The 24,311-nt window shown below is 41.7% G+C and overlaps 1 protein-coding gene across 3 annotated transcripts in view; it reads left to right on the plus strand.

Moving 5' to 3' along the window:
* The window catches only part of ZNF521 (zinc finger protein 521), a 289,791-nt gene that overhangs the window by 152,976 nt on the left and 112,504 nt on the right, over nucleotides 1-24,311 (plus strand). For 2 of the 3 annotated variants that reach the window (XM_084779755.1, XM_084779753.1), the window contains one exon: nucleotides 8,042-8,126. In XM_084779755.1, the coding sequence (XP_084635881.1) occupies nucleotides 8,042-8,126 (85 nt within the window). The remainder of the gene's footprint in view (nucleotides 1-8,041; nucleotides 8,127-24,311) is intronic. The other variant, XM_084779754.1, reaches the window with a different exon arrangement.

Below are 24,311 nucleotides of genomic sequence, written 5' to 3' on the forward strand. Positions count from 1 at the left end.
CATGAGTTCATGTGTATTTGGAGGTTGGAGGTCAAATCTGTCTTCCTTAATTTTGCTCCGCCTTATATATTAAAGGAGGCAGGGGTCTCATGTGACCCTAGATCTCACTAACCCAGCTACTCTGGCTAGCTAACATGGTCCAAAGAACGCCTGTTTCACCTTCAAATATCTAGAATCACATATGAGCTGGCAGGCCTGGAGGTGTTGCCAATCACAGCCCTGGCACGTTACCCAGGGAGCCATCTTCTCAGGCCCAGTGTGAATCTTTGTACAGTGTTCTTAATCCTTTTTCTTTCCACCAGCACCTTGTTACTAACTATGGTGTCCTTTACACCATTAATTATTGAGCTTTTAAAAGTAGATATTGAAACTCTTAATGGTCATGAAATTTAAATTTGTGTATTTTCATTTAAGGATATGTTAATATGATCGCAAAGTCCGCATTTGGCTCTCACTTTTGATAAGCATCTTTGTGTGCCAGTTAGTACCCTTCATTACAACCCCGTAAAAACATGTCAAATGAAGAGCAAGAATGGCACTTACTGTTTTGTTTGTTTGTTTAGTTGGTTGGTTTTGTTTTGGTTTTTTGGGACAGGGTTTCTCTGTGTAGCCTTGGCTGTCCTGGACTCACTTTGTAGACCAGGCTGGCCTCGAACTCACAGCGATCCGCCTGCCTCTGCCTCCCGAGTGCTGAGATTAAAGGCGTGCGCTGCCACCACCACCACCTGGCTGGCACTTACTGTTGAGTGCCGGCTTGGTAAGTGGTAGGCAGAGTGCTAAGCAATGTCTGCATAATTCTCATTTTGCATTTAACTCTAAGATGGAAGCTTTATTATTTTTAATTTATAGAGAAGTAAACTAAGACTCGCAGTCTTTAAGTGACTTTAAGAAACTTGTCACTCAGTTGAATCATGAAGTAGCAACTGCTTATAGAAAGAACATTCTAGGGTTTCTTTCCTGTTAAGATGGCTGGATATAATTGGGCTGGGTATATTTTAGCATCATTGTATCACATGCTGTTGTCAGGATTCTAACAGTGGTTCCGACTGGCCCCTCCATGCTTCAGATTGGTGACATAGAGGGAGCCGAGGGCTGTGAGACAGTTCAGAGGAATGGTCATGGAATTTTACACTTGATGTTCTAGATAGGGTAATATCAATAAAATAGAAATACAGGAAGCTGTGTACACATAGTCAAGTGCAAAACCATCCTTCATCCTTGAGGTACAGAAACCAAGTAAGACATTGAGGCTGAAGGTAAGGGTCTGCAGATCTGGGGGTGTGTGCATCTGCAGGTCTGTGGGGCTCTTTTGCAATGGGAATGTTAATTAAGGTTTTACCCTTATAATAAAAAGCCAGACCTGCTACTTATTCATTTATCCATTTTTAATTTTTTAAAAAATGGCATTGCTGTATAATCTAGGCTCATTTTAAACTCTTTATTTTATTTATTTTATGTGTTTAGGTGCTATGGCAGCCTGTATGTGTATGTACCACACATATCTCTGGTACTCTTAGGGACAAGAAGATGGCATCAGACTCCCAAGGGTCTGGAGTTACAGATAGTTTTTAGCTGCCACGTGGGTGCTGAGAATCAAATCTGGACCATCTGGAAGAGCAGCCAGTGCTCTCAACCACTGAGACATCTCTCTAGCCCTGGCTTTGAACTCCTGATTTATCTGCCTTTGCCTCCTGAGTCCTGAGATTATAGTATGTGCCACCATACTTAGCTTTTAACACTGCTTTTCAAAGTAGTACCCAGGGTGAGGCCCTCTGGTGTAGTTCAGTGGCTGAGTGCTTGCTTAGCATGCGTATGGCTCTGAGTTCAGGCCATTGTAAGCCAGGCAGGCAGAAGTGCACAAATTAGTAAATGAACAATAAAGAAATAAACAAAGCAGGGATGGGGCAAATTTCCTTCTATTGACAAGAGACCGGAAACTAAAAGTTCCCTCTTGATCACTATTTGGCACTTGGGTTTTCAGCTGCGGAGTTAAAGAAGCAGGAAGAGAGACAGGTTTTAGACTTAAACCTCAGCCTGCTTGTGTCTTCTATTCCTTCAGCGGGGCAGGTGCACAGGAAATGCCCCTCTGTGAGGCTCAGGTCCAGCAGCCTGGCATGACCTCAGAGAGGTGATGGCCAACAGGCATTCACTCCAAGTGGGCTTCAAACCAAGACCTCAAAATATATGAATGGGTCTTACTCTGATTAAAAAACAGGAACAAAAACAGCCACCCAAAGGATCAGCCTGACCAAGTTTGAAGTGACATAGTAGGCTTCAGAGTTTAGAAAGATAAGAACGATTGCCCTTAAGAAGAGTGACAAAATTTAAAGCAAATTTAAGCCCAAGAACAGACACCAAAAGCAAAGAGTACTTGCATATTTAAAATTAGCACTGGAAGCTAGCCCTTGAATTGATGCTTTGGTGGCGGTGATAAACTCTAGACCAGACAGCAAGGAAGAGAGGGCCAATAGCTTACAAGGATTAACCTGAATTAGAACTCAGATATTTATGCCATTTAAAAAAACATGCCTGAAAAAGCAGTTGATATATGAGAGGAGAGAAGAAAGGCTCCAGTGTTTATCTCATGGAAGGTTCTGGAAGAAATGACTGGAGACCCAATAACTGTATTAATTTAACCAGAGGAAAATTGGGGAATAAAAGACATTCATGAGATCTCAGACTGAAACTATTGAAATAAATACATGATGAAAATATGGTGTTAAAACAGGAGACTATTGAGAGAAAATAGAAAATCAGCAAAAGTCTCTGGGAGTTTAGAGCATCGTGGATCTCAGAGAAGGGACTGTGACTAGGATCCGGGACCAGATAGCAGAACCAGTCCCTTCCTTATCGCGCGTGCTGTTTTTCCGTCGTCGCTGATGCTGTCAAAACTAGCTAGTTCCACAGTGAGAAAAGCCTGCTTCCAAATGTGGCTTCAGATTTACGTGCAGAGTAAAACGCAGCGGGAAGAAGCTGAGTGGAACCCGGCTTTGTTTAGGGTGTTCACGCCCTGTGCACCTTTGGACAACTCACCTAATTCATTGGTGGATCTGGATGGCAAGCCATCCTTTATCCATTCCTATCACATTGTTGCAAGGGGCCTTAATGCATGGTAATTCCCCATGAACTGGAAAGTATGATACAGTGAAAGGGATTTATCACTGCTGGATTTTAGAAATGACTGTAAGCTATCGCTCCCGAACTCTTAAAAATGTATACATTAGATCCATGCTCAAAAATCTCATTAAATTATCAAAAATATTTACAAAGCTACTTATACCCTCTAGACAGAAGCTAAGTTGCTCGTCTTTGGTATAGGTGTGTAAAAATGAATGACACAGCGGTTGTCCACAGAAGTTGATTGGGTTAGGTTTAGCGTAAGACAAAACATTAGCATAAGACAAAAATTTTCGTTTATTTCTCTGTCCCTAAATTTTTATTAATACTGAATTTTTTTTATAATAGTGCAGGTGGTGACCACTGTTGCCATGTAGACATTTCTGCTTTGCCCATATCTGGCTTATTTGTGTATTTTTTTTCCCTCTGGTATCCTAAGTGTTCACTGGTAAGCAGTGTGGTACTTCAGCTCCATACGTGCAATGTGATTCTCCTGACATAAAGGACATTGCCCGCCGTTTCCTATTGTACCATCATCACAACCAAGGGAGGTGTCCATTAGCCACCAATTGCATCTAGTAACCAAGTGCTGATCACATCCCCCAATTGCTCAAACACTGTTTGGCTCCTTTATCTCTTTATCCCAAAGTCAGACACCTCTTATGTTACATGTCATGGATAAACCTTTGAACCACTTGGTTTTAAAAATAATAGTCCAGTTCTCTAAAAGAATATTACACACACACACACACACACACACACACACACACACACATACACACACACACACACACACACACACACACACACACTGTCCTTCAGGGCGTTGGTTACTCTTCTGCTCCTATATTTAACAAGAACTAGATTGTTACCTAAAGTTTTTATTAGATTCACTTTAGAATTTTAGATAAAAGTCTTTGAGTTTCACAGGATAACCTTCCTTTGAAAAGTCTGCAGCAGCTATGAATGCTTATCTAAATCAGTGCAAAATAGTGACTTTCTAAACTTTGGCATTTCTTTTAGTCTTTTTGTTTGTTTGTTTGTTTGGGTTTTTTTTTTTTTTTTTTTGCCTAGGCTCTCCCACCATCGAGTAGATGTGAACTAAATTTCCTGCTAGTGTTTCTGACCCTTTGATGGCCAGGAAAGGAAATTTCCATTCCCAAGTGTGTAGACACACACATAATTATCTTGGCACTTGGAAGGCTGAGGAAGAACGTTCCAAGTTTGAAGCCAGCCTGAGATGCTATGTGAGATTCTGTTTCAAGACAATCAGAAAGGAAGAGGGGAGGGAGAAGTCATACTTAGAGACTTATTTAATAGTTACCTTCATGGTGGCAACAAAGATTGGTTTTCTGTCTTTGACGGTTGCTATGGACTCACTGATTTTTTAAAAATTCAGTTATTATTTTAAGAAAATCAAAACAAGCTAAACCCCTAAAATATAATGCTTTAATTCATAATTTTTATTTACTTGGTAAGACAAAACTGTAATCTAAAAGCTAATGATGAGGGAGGTGGGGTTAATCAGAAAATGAATTTTTTATACTGTACGTTATTAGAGAGTTTTAATCTTTTTTTTTCTTAACTTATGAGATGCTCTTTTCTGGAAAGTCTCTGAGTAACTTAACAGAGTATAGCTGAAAACAAAAATGTCAAAGAGGCACATTTAAATTGTTCTCAAAATCAATCAAAAATAATGAGGTGCTGGGAAAAAGTTGTATCCTTGATAATTACATCTATCAGTATCAGAAAACAAAAGAGAACAATCAGGAAATGACAATCCCACTCCCCAGCAGCACATTTAAAAAGGCTAATGAAAAAAAAATCTCTTTTAAAAATGGTACTAAATTAGCATTTCAAGTAAATTGACAACCTAAGCGTTGATCAAGGCCAATCTGGGGCCCAAACAATGGAAGTTCTGTTTCTGCCTCACCTGCTTTTAAGAGGAATGATCGCACTTGGCTTTTTCTGTTGTTGTCTTTTATATAAATGGAATCAATTGTCCTGAGGGAGGTGACAGTCCTCCTGCACTGAGCATCAAGGATCGGGTCACCCCTCAGGCATCAGCCTTCACTTGGGGTTCTGTTTAGCAGAGAGACTGGAGGAAGATAACCAGGCTGGAAAGTCATCCAGGAGTCTGCTCTCAGACGGAAAGGAGAGCTAATGTAACTGTCTGTTAGACGAGGGATTCACCCTGCTCTTTATAGCCACGGCCCAGGCTTGGGACCAGTGCCTGAAAGAAGGGGAAAGGAGGACTGGGCTAGCATCAGCGTGAGTCAGCTCTCCAAGGTTCAAGCTCCCAGGTTAGCTCTCCCTACATCAGAGGCTGTGGTACGCAGGTGTGCACTGCTCTCTCAGATAGTCGGCTAAGAATCTCTTGTAATGAGGAGTACTTTATGGGCCATTTAAATTTGCTATTCTAAAAACTGGAAGGTGAAAATGAATTTTACACCATGGCTTTCACGGGAATGCTTTTAGCACACCGCCATTTGCATACCGTGGCTTTGTTTTGAGGAAACCTGGGGAGGAGGAGGAGGAGGCTGCTGAGGTGTTTGAAAGTCAGGGTGCCTTGTTTTTAAATCTCTGTGCGGCTGCAGATTTAGGCACATATAGATAAGACCATGGCCATGTGGATATAAAAGAGGAGAAAACATTTTAGACGCGGTTTGTGAGGGTGGAGAGAATTAGCGGTGTGAATTATCAATGGTGACAAAAGCATTTTCTTTCGATGAGAGGAAACTTAATAGGGTCTTTAAATGTGTCAGTTCATTTTGAAGATAGTCATAGGTGCCAGCATTTTATTACCTTGGCTTTTCAACTGATTTTATTCTTTATTAGTGGGTGAGGAGGAAAAAAAATCCTGAGTACGTTTCAGCAACGCTCTCATCAGTCATCATTTTTGGAGACAGTTTTCGACATATTCTATGTTTTACTGTGCTAACAAGAGAAAAGACTAGCCATTAAGTTTATGTTTCTTTGTTTTTCAGCAAGGTCACATATCAGGAATGATGCTTGAAGTATGCTAATAAACAATATATAATGTAGGTCATCAGGGAGTAAGAAATATTTCCTAACTAGTTCTAAAGGGAAATATAGTTACGAAAGGGATGGCGGTTATTTACGCAGCACATGTTGCTCTATACGTCACCATCAAAGGGTCTTGTGAACAGCTCCATGCAGTAAATCTCCCCCCCATGATTGTCAGGGTGTTGGGAGCCCTGCTTAGATTTAGATTCGGCGCATTCAGTCCACTGTATCCTAACGTACAGTGCCTGCTGGATTATTTAGGTACCTGCATGGGAGATGCGCCTGAGTTTTCATGGCTTGCCAGCTACAATGTCCATTGTTGTAGAAAAAAATACCAGGAAAATTTGACATTTGTGACTTTTATCCTTTTTAATCTCAAGTGCAATTGCAACTTATTTTCATGCTTTATTTTTATCTCCTAAATGACCTGAACTCTTCAAAATGCGTTATAATTTAGGACTCATTAATTTATGGCTCATATTTCATATTAATGCCATCAGTAAAACGTAGTACATGACAGCAAGCAAAAGGATAATCTTGAGGGGAATTAGTACAACCAAATATCATGTGTACAGTTTTACAGGTGTAATTTTCTCATATTTGCGATATTTCTTAGTTATTTATTGCATCGTAATAGATTTCATTTTTCAAAGTGCTTTTTAGTTGTAAGTAGTCTTTAATTGCAAAGGAACGTATATGATGGTGCATTCTGTTAAGCACAACTGATTCTTTAATTACTGACTCCACCCCACATGCACTGAGACTCACATTGTCGGCCCTGGTCAGGATGCTCCATTGGAGATTGAAGAGACTTTATTTCTCTCCCCATTTCTGTGCCGTGGTGGCATCAGGCCCATCTGAGGCTTAGCTTGTTCTTGCCCTAAACGCTCCACAGACCCCACTGTGCTGTGGTGTTTGTTCTGGTACAGTCTCCTAAGAAGAGAAAGTACGTATTTAAATGGGACAAGTTAGAACCTCAAAAGCATTGCCACTATTGCAGACCTTGAATAAAAAATACCTTTAAAAAGAATTATTATTTTTGTATGTGCATGTATTTTGCCCGCATATATGTCTGTGCACCATGTTGGTGCCAGGTTCTGTGGAGGCGAGAAGGTGGCCAATCTCCCTGAGCTAGAGTTACAGACATTCCTGAGCATCCATGGGGGTGATGGGAATGAATCTGGGTCTACTGAAAGAGCGGCAGGTGCTCTTAACTGCTGGGTGCTCTTAACTCTAGCCCCATCATGTAAAATGCTGTGAGCCTTAACTTATCAGGCATTTTACCTCCACATTTCTGGGAGCAAAATTACCATGATTTTAGTCAGAACTAAACTGTGTCTGATTCTCCCACACATTGGTTTTTGAAACTAAGCCATGTGTTATGAGTATTTTTAATATTAGGGTTTATTTTTGAGCTTAAGAGCATTTATGTTGTTTTGTTATCATTATTTCATATCGTGGTGCCTTTGCTTCTTGTAAATGGAACAACTTGCAGTGTTGGCTGTCAACTCTAAACTTCTTACTAAGAAGCTCATGACAGCCAGGTGCGGTGGCAAACACCTTTAATCCCAGCCCTCGGGAGGCAGAGGCAGGAGGATCTCTGTGAGTCCAAAGGCAGCCTGGTCTATAGAGCATCCAGGACAGCGAGGGGTACACAGAAAAACCCCCATCTCAAAAAACAAAAACAAAACAAAACAAAAGCCAAGCAATCAAACAAACAAAAAAACCCTCATGGCACTCTGTCCCAAACACCCACCGAATGTTAATTAGCTCCATAGACAAACTCAGTATGTTGGAACAAATGCTCAGTGGTCAGGGCTTTTGTCTCTGGTTGGTTTGGGTCAGGAGCATTTAGGCACGTGTGTCTAAGTAACCCTGTTCATGCTTGTTTTCTCAGAAGAAGACTTACCAGTGCATCAAGTGTCAGATGGTTTTCTACAACGAGTGGGACATCCAGGTTCATGTGGCAAATCACATGATCGGTGAGTGAGACTCTGCCCCTTACTACTGCTCTGTTTTCCTTGTACGTGTGTACATCAGTGTCTATGTAATTAAACAGTGTTAAGGATGAATTAATTGTCCCGCCATCAATGGCTTGCCTAGGCGTGATTGATTTTTTTTTTATTCCTCTTATTAGACCTGGTAAGGCATTTGCATGTTTTATTTTCTGCAAGGGCTAGTTTAGGCTTCTGCAGAGGATTATCTGCGTTCTGCCAGGCAAAGCACAGGTGATTAACAAATTAAACTTCTAATCATTTTTGCATTATTGAAAACTAACAGGAATGGTTAATGAACTGGATGTTAGCTTTCCATAGAGTTTTAGACAGGTTTTAATTTCAGAAGTTATTATGATAACGGCACTGCTGTGTGTTTCTTAAGCATCTTTGTATCAAAATCCAAAGTGGTAAGTTTTTGTGATGGGGAAACATAAATAATTTAAATTGCCGTAAAATAGTTTTATAAGTATGGTTTCAACGGCCTAGAAATAATCATGATCATAAAGATCACGTAAAGAATTCAGTAACCATTTTTTATTCCCCACCAAATTCTCCATAGATCTTTATAAAATAGTTAGGGAAAAGATCTCTGAAGTTACTTCAGGCCAGTGATTTTAGGGTATTGCGCTTATTAGATAGGCTGGAACTAAAAAGGCAGGGTTTTTTCACTTATTCATGTTGTCCCATTATCCATTAATTCCTCAGGGGTTACTGCCTGTTTTTTAATTTGATAAGCACTTAGTAATAACGCTAAGAGTTTTACCAGCCAATTAAACTTTATCAAGCACATCTTTTGCTACTAGTAAAATGACAATTGCTATAATTTTGTACTATTTTTGGTACTCATTTGTATTTTTATACCATGAGAGTTTTTTTTTTTTTGCACTTACTTCATGGTGTTTTATAAACACACGGATAAGAATGATATAATATTTTAAAGTCCAGTTGACCTTACATTCAGCTAGTAAGAAGCTTCGTAAGATAGAAAGGCAAATTCGACATTTTAGACGGAGTTTGTTTCCGGGGGGGGGGGGGGGGGCCGGGACGGGAGAGGCAGCAACGTATTAGACAGCAATGTGTATTAGACAGCAAGGAGTGGTGTTCTAAACTGCGCATTTTAGCGGTACTCCAACTGTCACCCCTGCTCAGAAAAACTGAATTTAGCACAACGTGCAATGTTTTTGTCTAAACTGAAGAAGGAGTATTCAGGACGCTGGGAAGAAATTTGATTAATAGCTTTTCTGTAGCCCTAGCTTTTTTGTTTTTTGTTTTTTAAATTTTCAAATTATAAGACTTTTTGGATGATTGTTCCCAATTTAAAAAAAAAAGCCTTAGTGATTAACTGCAACCTGGAACATATGTATGACAGATGAAGTATTGATCTTTCTATGTCTTTGTTTTCTGTATCTAAGTATGAAGATTATTAGTGATTTCTTAGGCATTAAAATAATATATTCCACTCCATGTCAGAATGGCATTAGAAGGCCTTCCTTAGCCCTCAGAAGATAATTCTGCATGGACAGGGTGCAGAGAATGTTCCTTGCAAATTGCCTCCTGTTCAGAATCCTTAAAAAAAAAAAAGGCCATGTGAATTTCCAAAACTGCTTTCTTTACATTGCTTTTAAGAGAAAAGGGTAGGGGGACAGTGAATGCTCCCTGCCGAGCGGCCCCTGTCCATACTCACCCACCTCTGTTTCTATAGTGTTCTTTGCTGGTAGCAGTCACAGATTCTACCTCATGTTTCAGGGTTTGATAGCCTTGACCTTCAAATTTTCTAGCTACAAAAAAATGGAGTGAGCCCCGCTCCTCTCCAGACCCAGTCAGTGTCAAGTTAGTCTGAGATTTCTATTTTATCCACCATGCTGATGAGTGCTAAGTCAGCCACAGTGCAGGGGCTGGACTGACCATCGAATGTGAAGGGATCTTTTGGGCTTTCCAGTTTCACTGTCATTTTGCCCATGCCATCAACTTTCCCTGCCTCATTTTCCCCATTTTACTCTATTCCCCTCTCTTTGTATTTATCTTACGTTCCTGGCATTGTTAGTCCTTGCCCAAGTGTTTCCCCTCCCTGTAGTAGTGGATTCATGGGACACTCACCTCCTCTTGGGATCTGAGCGGTTAACAATTCACCTTCTATCAGAGATGCAAATCCCTTTCCTTTTCATGGAGGACCTGATTATTTAATATTCAGGCTACTTTTTTAATAATAAAATATGCGATTCTCTTGCACTTGAGCCCTAAACAAATGAATAGCATTCACTTAATTGTTCTGTCTGTTGACCAGCCATCCAAGTTGTTAAATTCCATTCTCCTTCTTAATACCTAGCGAGGGAATGTGAAACAGGAGGGAGTCGCTGAGTCTAAGACACCCCCTTTTAAAACCCCAGTGTGATACTTAGTCTTTGAAATGAGGCAGGCAGCATTATTTCCTTGGCTAAAATACCTCCATGGAGGCTAGGTGTTTTTAGATTGTGTATCTGTGTGTATTTTTTTACCTAATAAAAAATAATCTGAATTAGACATGTAGTAGGAGAAGAAGGAATAGGAACTGTCTGAAAGCCTCTCGCTCTGTTGAGAGGCTGGACAATGTTTTGGTTTTTTTTTCAGATTTCATTTTAGCCAGAGTAAGGGTCCTGTCACCTGACAGAAGACAAGGTCTGCAAATGCCTCAAAGAGCGGTGACTGGAGAGTCCCCTACAGCCAAGCCCTTTGCATTTTCCTGGGGAGCAATATGTCTTTTAAGCAACCACCACGCCTCCTCTTTCTGGATATGCTGGCTTCATGTTACCGATGAGGGACATTTAATAAAGGGAATTCATTGATGTTTCCACCACGTACATAAGGGAGGTCGGTGTCCTTACGTGTTGTTTGCACATGTGTGTGCAGTAATTTACTTGATAAAAATGTGCCTATAAAGGAAAAAAAACTTTCCTGTTTACCACATTTTGACACATATATGTATCTATGTGCATATATGTATATACATATGTATATAAATTATCAGACCATTAATTACCTCGGGTTTTTCTCTTTTGCACACATGTACTCAAAGAATGAAAGAGAGGCTGGGAGGATGGAGAAAACTAGAAAATGTTTAACAACTTTCCTATGAAAACGTTAATGTCTGTGCAGATGAGAATTTTTTGTCTTCTTTTGTTCATTTTTTTGCCATACTTTGGAATTCTAAAGGAAGCCTTTGTGCATCCTGACTTTTAATGTATATCTACCCTTTTCTTTCTATCAAGCAATAACGATTTATTGTTATTTTCCTCTGTGAGATTTCTGGTTACTATTATTTGATACATATTAACAACAAAGAGATGGAACCAGGAAATCTAAATGTATTTAACCCAGTGAAGGGATTGCCTCATATAAAATTACGAGGCTCGGCCGCAGTAGTGTAAATTTGTAAGTGCTTGGAATAAAGGGCTGCTAGGCATGAGATGATATAAAGAGATGGCATTGCCAACACTGGTTTATGAGGAGTTTAATTTTTTCACTCTGATAATTCTTGACCAATAATTACCAGCCTCTAATTATCTATTTTAGTTAGAAAGAAATTCTGTTCACTATGGAGGTTGGCACTGCAGCTAGCACATAAGTCCCCGAAGAGATGAATGTGTTCCAAGCAGCCACAGACGACTGTCTCATGAAACACAGTGAGCAAATTGTGAGTGGCTGGTGAGAGGCAACCAGCAGTGTGCTCACCACGAAGGGGGCCAGTCAGCTTGACAAAGAAGTGACCGAAGGGGAGAAGGGCCATTACCCTTGGAGTGGAGCATTGCAGGCGTGAGCTTTAGAGAGAGGTAGACAGGCCATTCTGTGGCCATGTCCCTTTCAAAGTTCGTGGATGAAGGGAATGGGTACAGATCATTTACCTATGAATTACTTCAAAAAATCTACTTAGAAACAGAAGTTTTTCTGTTTATTTTATCATTTTGTGTTTTTATAAGATTGTGTTATAGTGATTGCATGTAAGGAATCAAAAATGCCCATTCATGAAGAAAAAAAAAGATTGGAAAAATCCAGACATAATAGTGAGCTTATCCTTGAAGGTCAAGAGTGATGCTATTATTTTAGGGAAGACAATATACTTAGTTCTTATAAAAGCAAAAGTGGAATTTGCCGTAATAAACAGTAGCTAGCCTGGAAAGAGCAATGCAAAGACCATGGCCATTTTTACCCTGGTCTCTCATACTCGATGCCGTGTGGATAATTATTTTAAGACTGTGGAGAGACAACACTTGTACAGTGCATACAGCAATATATGTACCCATGTGGCATGGAACATGTGCCATGTATCACAGATGTCAAGGCAAAAAGATTGCATAAATCAATCAGTTTTGAAGAATCCAGAGAAATTTTAGTATGTTCTGATAGCAGGCAGCATTCATATGCCTTGCAATGTGTCTGCAGCCCAAGGTGGCAGAGGGCATCCCGGCCCTCTCTTCACTAGATGGCCTGCTAGCTGACTAATCGATAAGATTTGGTGCAGGGCTCTGCGCCATTTCTGAAACATTTCAAGTTGAGGGCTCTTGCTTTACAGAGGACAAAATCTAATCCATTGAGGTCTTGGGTGGTTTTGGATTTTACTTGACTTTGAGGAAAACAACCAAATATTTTGATCTCTGCATAAAAACTCAAAGGGCTACCTATGCTTTACTTTAAATTCTATGCTTTCATTGGCAGCTGAAAAGCTAGAGAATAGAAATGAATTTGTCATTATGTCTGTAGGTATGAGTGTATGTGAGACGCATGTGTGTACATGAGAGAGATCAGTTATACCATGTCGAGCAATACGAAATCACGGAGCTTCCTTAGAGCCATGACTTACCTTCATTCTAAGTGAGGCTATTGAATTTTTAGAAAAAAGTCTTCATTTGATTACCTAAAAAAAATCAGGGAATTAGGAAATCAGCATTTGATGTTGCATGTGAGGAAATACTAGCTTATTTCATCAAGGGCTGGATTAAAAAAAGATGAAATCTGGGCAGTTTAATGGTAAGAGAAAGCTACTCTCGTGTGGGCAATGCTGGCTTATTTGAAAAGCCCATAAAGGATTTCTGCATGGGCCACACAAAAGGGGTACTTTCTCTTTAATAGCCATCTGTACAGGAGAGATGAGAAGTGGGCCAGGTCATCTCTCCTCAGCTGTCATGATATTAACGTAGGTAATGGAGCAAGCTCAGCGTTCTGCTGGGTGTTGTTTTTCATAGATGTTCATCGATTTACACAGATAATTCTATTTATTTCTTAGAGTTGGTCCAAGTGAGCCAGGCAGAATAACAAACACCAAAAGCATTTCAGATGACTTTATCTTTGTCTGTAACGTTAACTTTTGTCTAAAAAAAAAAAAATGGTGTCACACCTACTGTGCAGATGGCCGCGTGATCTGTAAGCCAGCCAAAACATTTAAACAAATGTGTGATCTGGGGATAGATTAAATAAAGGATAAAGTGGAGTGTGGGCCACAAATTCTAATAATCAGATAATTTTAAGTTGTGTGCAGTGTTGAGCCACGGCCACAGTGATAGCAGGGAGAGCTTGCCAATGACAGCAAGGTGCCGTATAGATCTCAGGATGGAGGCTGCGGCCTGCTCGGCCCCGGTTTGAGAACCACACATTTGTTGTACAGCTGGCAGCTCTGTATGGGGACATCAGATAAAACTTATGTAAAATGAAGTGTTATTGCTTAGTTTGAAATTGTTCAGAGAGGGAATTTGCACACAGTAACTGAAAACAGAATTCACGATACCAATGAAGCGGACTGTAAATATGAAGAGGCTTTAATTATCTGCGCAATTTAACAAAAATTCAAGATGTATTCAGAAAGGACATCCACTACCATAAATACAATATAGCTACACTGTTTGCCGAGAGCAAAGAGGGCTGTGGGAACTTTCCAGGCCTCGTCTACTGTCAGCCTTCCGAAAAGCCAGGACAGTTGAAAAGAAAAGTACCTTTTGGATTAAGGCGGGTTCTTCAAGAGTTCACCTGAGTTGTTTGCAGTCTCATTTTTCAAGAGCTTCACTGTGACAAACTTGGTTTATGGCTCCTTCTTGGTGTTTAGTTATGAAAAAAAAAATCACAATGTTTATGCTTCTGTGTCTTAGCAGCCGCGGCATACAAGAGTAAAAGGTACTAGAAGTTTGAGTAGTTTCTGGCTTATCTGCCTCGAAGAAAGCCTCCTAGACATTCCTAATGTTAACTTTCCATAAGAGAGAAGGTTTGCCTGAGCCCGTAGACAGACTCACACTTCCGCTTCCTGTACCTTTGCCCTTTACAGGGCCACCCAGCGTCCAGCTCTGGGCGGAAGGGCTGCCAAGCTGCTTTCTGCTGAAGTCTGGGCAGTGTCGCACTGTATACACCCCTTGCCTTCTGTAGCCTATGCCACATGAAGTTCGCAGAACATTTCTAAAGGGAGGGCATCAGGGAACTCACTGGTAGTAAATAAAAGGGGGTCCTTCCACACAGTTGGGTGGACGCACACCCACACAATTGAGCCCCACCCCCACCCCCACACACAAGCATGCGCATAGGCATGTCACGCATACGGATCCTGGCCTAGTTCCATGGGATCTGATCGCAACCCAGCCAAAGAATCGGTCTCTGATCACCCATTTCTCTGGGCTATTTCTTAGTTCCGGGGCCGTTAGCTGCAGTAAACAAAGGAGCCGAGAGCCAACATGGAGAGTGGGTGGCGAACTTGAGCTGCTCATCTCGTTGCATTTGGAGAGCTGACGGGGTTTCGTAGGTCACCTTTAGAATTATGCCTATGACAGCAGTAGCTACCTGCCAAGATTGCAAGGTATCTCACAGCTCTCAGGATGGCGCCTGTGGCCCGGTAGGCCTCAGTTGGAGGGGTACACATTTGCTGTACAGCTGGCTGCACCGTATGGGGCAGCCGTGTGGGCTGTTAGGGAGCTGGAAAGGAGACAAGCATGAAATTTCTTCTAACCCCAACTCTGTTTTTCTGTACTGTTGGCTGCTTCTCAGATCCTTGACAAAAAAACCAATCAGGCACCCTTTAATCCGCCTGTGATTACCACTGGTATAAAAAGGGAAGCATAATGAGGAAAAATGCCTCGTTTTGTTGCCTTCAAAAGCCAACAAATTGGAGTTAACTTGACAGGAAGTGGCTTAATAATTAGATTATTTATTTATTCCTGACACATATCCCCCTGTTACTAGTCTCAGGAGACCCTGTAGATGCTACGATTTTCAAGCTGCCATTACTTCGCTGTCTTCTGCGAACAAAGAAGCTACTGTCTATCAGTCAATTAAATGCACTCTTTAAGCAGAGGCTGCGAAGTCCTCAATGGAAAGAGCCCAGGGACACTGTGGCTGATGATTCCTTTCTCTGTACTGTACATCACTCTCTCAACTAAGGTCCCCACAGAGATGGAACAAAGTCATGCATTAAAATATCACTTGTTGATTTGTTTGCTAATGAAGAGCCATTGGACTGTTTGTGTATTTCTGTGGCAAAATTGTTGATAAAAAGGCCTACTTGCCAGCCTATCTCAGATCAGCTGCCCTGAGTGCTTGTTTAAGAGTTATTAAAATTAAAGTCAACAAACAGCAGAATTGGGCGGGGGCGGGGGTGGGGGTGGGGGAAATCTCTGTGATAACAAGTTCCCTCACTATTTCCATCAAATTCAGCCCACAAAGGCAGGAAGCACAGGCAAACAGTGTCACGGCAGCGGCTCTGCCGTAGCACCAACACTGTGTTCTCTTATAGGTATCAAGCTCTTTCTTGGTGTTAAAGAGCTCTCTACCTTGTAAGAATCAGAGGTTAGACTCTCTTCGTGGGGACACTCTCTTAGGCACGTTCTTATTCCCTGCTTATGGAAAGGCATTTCTCCAACTTGACTGTTCCTAGAAATGTTAGCAGGGAGATAATAAAGGTCACCAAGGTCAGCCAGAAGCAGGACCGCGTGGCCGGGGCCGAACCGTGTCTTTGTGTCTCTGTCTATTCTTTGTCTTGTTGTTTTTCTCCTGTCTCTTTCTTCTGTGTTATTTTATTTACATATCAGTGGTGCTCACGTTTCCTCCGGTCTGAGTCCCAGTGCCTTATCACATCCCTTGCTTATTCCTGCCCCGAGTTCACCATGCACGGGGCCCATCTTGGGTGCTCTTCTCTGAGTTCCCATGAAAGGCTTTGGTGGTTGGAGTGCTCATCTGAGCTGCACCTGGAAGACTGCAGGCCTATCTGGGCTGGAAGACTTAAATAATATTATGTCAGCCTTCTGACGAAATGTTTAGCTATGGCTCTTCTATTGAAAGAGAGATGTACATTTGGAATTTAACCCCGAGGCCTCTAGACTTTGGAAAGTGTCACCCTCTGTTGCGCCAGACTTTGTAAGGAGCATTCAAGGCCTTAACTATAGTTTTCACAACCATCTGACAACAGACTGTAAAGCATTAATTTAGGTGTCATCAGATGGCTGTATCTCCTCTTTCTACCCTGTTATTCCAACTCATTTGTTAGAAAAAGCTTAGGTACTCAGAGATGTTCTTTAATAGAAAATGAATTTGAAGCCCTTTCATTAATTGGTGATTAATATGTTTCAGGATTAGTTTAAGCAGGGTTCTACCTCCTGCCCAGTCAAGTATGTTCTGGTTAATATCCAATTATCTGCACCTTCGTCGTTATTATGTCTTAATATTTCGGATATGAGACCAGAAACTTGAGAGTCATGCTAATGAGGAGCATAGAGCAAGAATTAACCAATGACATACTCAATGATCCTTGGTGACAGAGAGAGGAGCGCCTTGCTTCCTGCTTAACACGTTGCTTCAGCATCCTGTGAGCCCTGCCTGAGAAGGCAGACTTCCAGCTACAGCAGGCGAGAATTAGAAAATCAATCATCCTCCCTTTTAAACAATATGAGCTTGAATTTGCTGTGTGACTGTTCACCTCAAACCATTGTTTCACTCCATTTCACAGAGGATGAAGTAGGACTCGGTGAAGCTGTGTCTGTTTCCTTCTCCTCTCCCTTTAACCAAGCTGCAACTTATTCTGCCTCCAATGGATGTTTAATTCAGCCTAATTGGCTACCCCTGTAATATTTCACTACGGAAACACATTTCCCCTGCTAATCTTTTATTCTCTTTCTTCAAGACACAGCACCAGTGCTCTTCACTGGCCATACCTCCGGTGTTGTGTTTGTTTGTTTGTTTGTTTGTTGTTTTGCTTTTTTCCCCAGGTCCATTCACTTTTGAGTGGTCCGACTCAGTCCCAGAAGCAGTGGCTGCTGGGGTAGCCTGTGAACCCGTGCTGCCCTGGGGCTCCACTGGCGCTCTGTGAGCCCTTCGCATGCTGGATGGTAATGAAGCCACATCAGAAAATTGCAGTGAAGGGTGATTGTCACACAGGGACCCCTACTACACCTTTGGGTCCATTTGCACCAGATTATTCTTTTTATTGTTATTGGTCCCTCCCATCTTCTTGAGCCCCTTGCTGCACAACTTGCTGCTGGCCACCAGTGCACCTTGGTGGGGGGGGGAGGTCTTGGAGGACAAGGCAAACACCGTTTTCCTTTTCTGAGGAGCATACCAATCACCACTCAGTTCCAGACCCGGATAGTCCGGGGTGGCTCTGTGGGTCCTTACTTCTCGTAGTTGACTTTCTTGAGTTCACTTACAGCATGCAGAGACCTGGTAGCACTCAGAGAAAGGATAAGCAGGCTACCAGGATGAGACCTTGATAGGCTGTGACCATATGGTGGGGGAGGAGGTCCTTGCCTGTCATTCACAGACCTAGGGGAGGGGAATAGGGTGAAAGAAGGAGGGAGGGAGGAACGAGAGGCTACAAAGGAGGGGATAACAATTGAGATGTAATCTAAATAAATTAATTTAATAAAAAAAGAATGAGGTGGTGAGGAGGATGAGGGCATACATTCCTTTTTCCACATTGCATGCAGATGCCATTAATCTATCCTGAACGGATGGCAGTGACCATCCTGATGTGTCCCTCCCCACCAAAAGAAACCTTTAATAATCTACAGAAGGCATCTAGATTGCATAAGTGGTCCAAGTCCAGTATTTTATGATCAGTATTTTTACAGTGCTCCTTTCAAGAAAGTGACCAGCACGCCAGCCTCTGGCTGCACATGCAACTGCCTGAGCTTCTCTGTCTCTCTTCTGTGTCGTCTTTCTCCTGTCTTTCTTTTGCGTTATTTTCTTTCTGTGTCAGTATTGCTCAGTGCTTTCTCTTGACAAGACCTCAGGGCCTTCGCCTGTTCCTCAAACATTCCTGCCCCAGGTGTGCTGTGCACAGCACCCATATCTGGCTCACTTCTGTTCTGTTGTACTTCCTGTAGATGGTTTTCCCTTATTTTCTGGCCCCACCTGTGTGCTCTACAAACTAGATCTTACATGCTCGCTGAAGAGCATGGTGAAGGTTCTAGCCTCTGGACAGTTGTGTAGGAAGCTTTGGTGGCTGTTAATGTCTTTGGTGTCATAAACGTGGTATCTGTGACCAGGTTTCGCCCAACTCTTAGTGTAGTTGTTTTTCTTCCTCCAAGGCTGTGCAGCATTGGAGTTGAAATCCAGACTGAGAACTGACCCACCTTCAACTGAACCGCCACATCTTTTAACTGCCTGGCCATGACGCCAGTCTCACGCTCTCTGACCATACACACTTCCGATTGTGGACCAAAGAGCATTGATTTTTAGCTGTCATTTCTAGGCACATACTGTAGGGTTGAAATGTAAACCTTAATCCACTCAGTAATGCAATTAATTTTTAATGTGCAGTAATACTAATTGAAATGGCTTGAATTTAGTAAGTCACCACAAGACATTTGCAAAAGCAAGTGTCTCCACTGAGGACTAGAAGAACAGGTCACTCTCCTCGTCGCAGCGTCTCCTCAGTGGAGGCTCACACTGCAGGTCACCGGCACAGGGGGAGTCGTCTGTAAATTACACTGTAGTATATATTTCTAAGATGAGAGCTATCTTTTGGGGGGGAGAAAACCCCTACTTTCTTGCCACTGTCAAAGAGTAAATGTTAACTTTTCAAGGTATAATTTTAGCTAGAAATATTTTAAAAGGTTTGCGAAAAAAATAATCCTAATGTGCTGAGAAAAGTCTTTGACAATAGCTGTAAAAGAAGTCGCCCTCCAACAATGTCACAGTCAACACTGAGATATATAGACACTGTGTCTGGTTAATTTCATTGTGTGATGTATTTTGTATTTGTGAGTTTATGATTAAATGTTTTAGTTAAAAATGACACAGTCAAACCAACACTCTAGATGGGCAATCTCATTATATGACTTGGATTTGGGGTATTAAGTCCAGATCTGATGGACCTGATAATCTGCTGTTTTGGGTTTTTTATTTTTATTTTATTTTATTTTATTTTGTTTTATTTTATTTTATTTGTGTGTGTTTATATTTTGCTGAATTAAAGCTACATTCCACTTTCTTATATTTCAAACCTTTAACCCTTACATATTATTTCTAAAAGGCTCTTTAAACACCTTGTGAGGGTTTTTTCCCCCTAGCCACAATACAACACAATTTTCACAGTAAAACCAAATAGGTTTTCAGTCATTTCTACACTAAGAAATGTTCTCTAGGTACATTTATCTGCCAGTACATGAGGACTTTTTAAAATGCGTCAGTTCTCCTGATGAACGGGCTTGCAGAGTGTTCAGAACAAGAACCAGCACTGTTAAGTTGGGAGGCAGTGGCTCTGTATATCATGCTTTGCAGCTCCCACATTATAGTATTTAATAAGCCGACAGCGCTGTTTAATATTTAGTGCAGGTTCTCTCATAACCCTAGCATCTATTCGAATGGGATTTTAAGACATCTTTGCAGCACATAAGGAAAAATGACACGCAAGGACCGGAAGCAGTTGTAGCGTGGCGTATTTTCTAAATGAAGTGTAGGCTGGCTGTCGTGGTACCAGCGAGTCCAACAGATCTGCACCCACAAAACCTGATCCACTCACAGGGCCTCCGCTTAAGAGTTGAAACTAACTTTTGGTTTTGTCGTGGTTAAATCTCAAGTGCTGTGGAGATCAACAAAGAGGAAAAACGTGGCCCCGTGGCATGATGAAAGGAAGACAGCTTACTTGTGACTCTTTTAAGCCTTGCAAGCACCAGCTGAGCCTTACAGTGAATACCTTCTCTTTTTTTTTCACTTAATAAGGGGAACAAAAGCAGGAAAAGTAAGAGAAAAATCGATTAGTAATCTGTTCAGTCTGGATCAGCCAATCGCACTGTAGAGAGGCTCCTGAGCCCTGCTACTGTCTGTTTGGGGTGTGCTATGGCAAATACTGATATTTGAGTTATTGTTGTACACAAATTCAGCGTGCTTTAGATCATCCTCAGGTGATATTATCCAAATAATAATTTGCTCTTTTAATCTGGAATGCACATTAGTCTGTAAGAGGCTTCTGTGAAAATGCTATCATCAGTGTTATGCTGAGGTCATTGCCGGCCTGGTAGTGGGTTTACAACTCGTGTAGTCCCCTTCAGCTCCGTCATATCGCCAGCTTCGAGGGTGTAAAGATGAAGGCTGGGGTTGGCACCATTTGATAAGTAGTGGGGAGCCTATTTTTCCAACTCTAATTTCTCCCGTTTTATAGGTAGTCAGTGGCCACAGAATTCATTCAGACTGTGTAGACACACACACACACACACACACACACACACACACACACACCTGTAACACTGTGGCCTGATCTCAATAGGCAGAAACATGCGGATCCTGAAGATGGAGGGAAATACATGTTTTGCAGTTATCTGTATCACACAGATGCTCAAATGAAGAGTTTCATGAGAAAGAATGGATAAAGGAGATGGTTTCATGTATACACAAAGCAGAAGAGAAAGATCGCAAGATGAGCTTCAAATATAGGTGTGTTTAATATGCAATGCTTGACGTATGTTGACCTCAGGTTACAAGAGTAGAAAATCCCATTTTCCAGCTTGTTTCAAATGTAGTAAAAATGCTGCTTCAGTTGCTTTATGCTACTCACATTGGGAAAGGTGCTTATACTGTGATAATTATCATCAAGGAATATTAATGTGTTCAGCATTTGTAACCCAAAAACTCATTATAGCTTAAGCTGTGCATCATCTGTGAAGAGAGAACTTTGCCAGAATCTGCTCATCACAGGGGTTGCCTCCCGCTTGCTGCGGAGTGGCCAGCGTACTGCAAGAGGTCACTCGGGCTATTTTTGAAAGCTGAAGTTTTGCAGATTTTGAATCGCTACCTTCTGTCCAAAGAGCTCATTGTTGTTGTTGGTTTTTTTTTTTTTTTTTTTTTTTTTTTTTTTTTTTTGCTTCCGATTGGCCTTCTCCTTAATGAATGCATAGAAAAGTATGAGAAATAGGAAGGCTCAATCGATGGGAGGTTGCTGTGCCTCATGATGTCAAATGTAAGAGGCCTGGCGTGTGTGTTCCAAGCCAAGATAATTGAAGTGCTTGTGTCCCCTCCTCTGTCACCTAGTGAGGAACGCATTTGCGTTGGTTCCCTTAGTGTGGGTACCCTTGGGTTTCAGATAGAAATGCCCCATTGGGGCTTCCCTTCATAGCCCTCTGGCTGCAAAGTGTGTAAATAAGACTGCAGGGTCAGCCTTCCTCTTTGAGTACAGTGTCCTTAATTAGACTGTGACAGTCTTCTATATGAGCCTGAATTGTCCCCCGGATGGCTTCTTACACATTGAAAATATCTCTGTAATTCATAGATAGATGTCTTCATGTGCTTGCTTAAAATCACATGGAGGAGACACAGATTTGATAGGAAACAGAATCTCTGAGCGTCCCCAGCATCCTGTGCACCAAATCTGATTAAAAGACTGCTGGTAGTGGGTGGCTAGTTTTCTCAGACCCCGCACTCACCTGCGCTGGACCACCGGCTACAAGCGAGTGTTGCCTGTGATTCTTTGACGTGATTAAATCCCATTATTTTCCCCTTTCTGATCCATCACTTGTCATTCCCCACAAGTCACATTGTTCCACGCTCCGTGTTATGGTTTGTATAGGCCAGGCAGAGAGCAGGAGGGCTCAGCTCTATCAGGCTGCCTGGCTTTGCGCGACCGCTGTGTTTCAGAGGTCAAATTGTGAGCCTGGCCTTGCTCCTGGGAGGACTAGAAAAATATGTTTCATAACTTCCCATAGACTGAAGTGAAGAGGAAGAAGGGAAACCGTGAAGCCCATAGGCTGCGTTTAGATGAGCTGTTAGGTGGAAATTCATCAAGCAGTAGAGCTGACTGGTTTTCCAGAGGCTCCTTCACCGTGAGGGGTCACTGCCTTGGGTCCAGAAAGAGTCCTTGCTGAGGGCTTTGGGGGCTAGGGTAATCATTCAAATAGCCCAGCAGGCACAAACACACAAGTTGATAATCACCAGGCAAGTTGCTGAAATAGAGGCTTACTTACCTGTTACAATCACTTCTGTGAAGGAATGCTGACAGAGAGAGGACCAGGAATTCAGTGTATCCAGAGGCTGCAGGCTGGCTCCGGTGAAAGCAATTTGTTTCTGTGTTGTTGTTGTTGTTGTTGTTGTTGTTGTTGTTGTTTGGTTTTGAAGGCAATGGAAACTTTATTTTATTCTGCGGAGCACTAATGCCACGTAACGAATGGATGTCTTGAACCAAAAACAGGCTCTCAGTAGTTGGGGGCTGGAGCACTGACAGTGCACTGCAGAGATGCATCGGTGCCACATCTTCTGTGAGGATGGAAACCTAATAATCTTTATGAATTTTGAGTAACTCATAACTCCACTTCCTCACCCAAAGATATATTATGAAAAGATTGCTTCTAAATCCTTCAGACATCCTCTGCACTTATGATACATGCCACCCTCTTTACCTTGAGGCGTTAGAAACGGATGTGGCTTCATCTCCTCATAAGAGATAAAAATGTATACTTTGGAAGGAGCAAATTGCATTTTCCTGTTTAACTTCACTATTTGCACATGGTGTGGGGGATCCAAATGTGAAGAATTGCTTTTGACATTATTCCTCTGCCTCTGACGTCCCAGGCTGTTATATTACTATGCTGAAATGCCCTGTCATGGCAGAAATGTGAAGCTGAAAGCCTGGGAGGACTGTCACACGGCACCCTGGGTCCAGATTGTTTGCCAGCACTCTTGCTTCTTTAATCATCCAAATGGCTTCTTTGTCTTAGTGATGAATTAGTGATTGAATAATGTGAACCTCCCAAGAAAGTAAAACCAAGTGTAGGTTTGTTTGGGGGGGCAAAAGAGAAAACAGTGATTTTTTAAACTCTCTCTAAAAGTCTGTTTCACATTCTCTTTAACTCGAACCAAAATAAAAATGTTAACACATCATCACGCACTCCAGGTATAGTGGTGTAATTCCTAATTCAAATTTTCTTTCTTTTCTTTTCTTTTTTTAAAAAAGAAATTCTTGCAGCTTTCTTTATGTGTTGGCATGTATGTATTGATGTGTGTGTGTGTGTGTGTGTGTGTGTGTGTGTGTGTGTGTGTGTGTGTGTGTATGTGTGTCCAGTAGCATCCTTTCTCACCACAGACCCATGTCTGGACCACTCCCTGTCTTGTGTTTAACACGCTTCCAACAGCCCAGAGAGCTGGGGCTGACGTGAAATGAAAGCCATGGAGCTTATACTGCAGTCTGATGTTTGAAAGAGAGATATTGGAAAAGGATGGTTTTGGCTTGGCTCCCTTTTTAGATGTAATTGCTGCTTCATTAAGACTTGGAAGAGTTTCCTGTGGTTAAATTTAATCAAATGGCTCAGAATAACAAACTTGGACACTCACAATTCCAGGACAGTTCTGTATATGAAATGATTTTATATACAGATTTAATATATTCTTAAACTATGTGCACGTATGCATACCCACATTCCACACATCTCCACCACCAGCAGAAACAACAGGAAGTTTACAGATTGTTATGAGATATGATTGCAAGCTAAATCTCATCCCCTCTTTGGTTATGTGTTGCTAAATGTTCATGTCTAGACATCTGAATCATAAAAAAAAAATACATTTTAAAGGATCTGGGGGCTCTTTGGTTTTAGCAAGAACCAAAACGTGAGCACACATGTTTAAGGAAGCCATGAGCTGTCTGTACTTAGATGTGTGCCGGACATCTGTTTCTCTCGGCTATGGTATGTGGCTATTGCTCTTACTATTATTAAGCAGAAGGGTAAACTGAGGAAGGGA

The sequence above is a fragment of the Acomys minous genome (assembly GCF_964271855.1).
Source record: "Acomys minous genome assembly, chromosome: 4".
In the NCBI taxonomy this organism is placed as follows: domain Eukaryota; kingdom Metazoa; phylum Chordata; class Mammalia; order Rodentia; family Muridae; genus Acomys; species Acomys minous.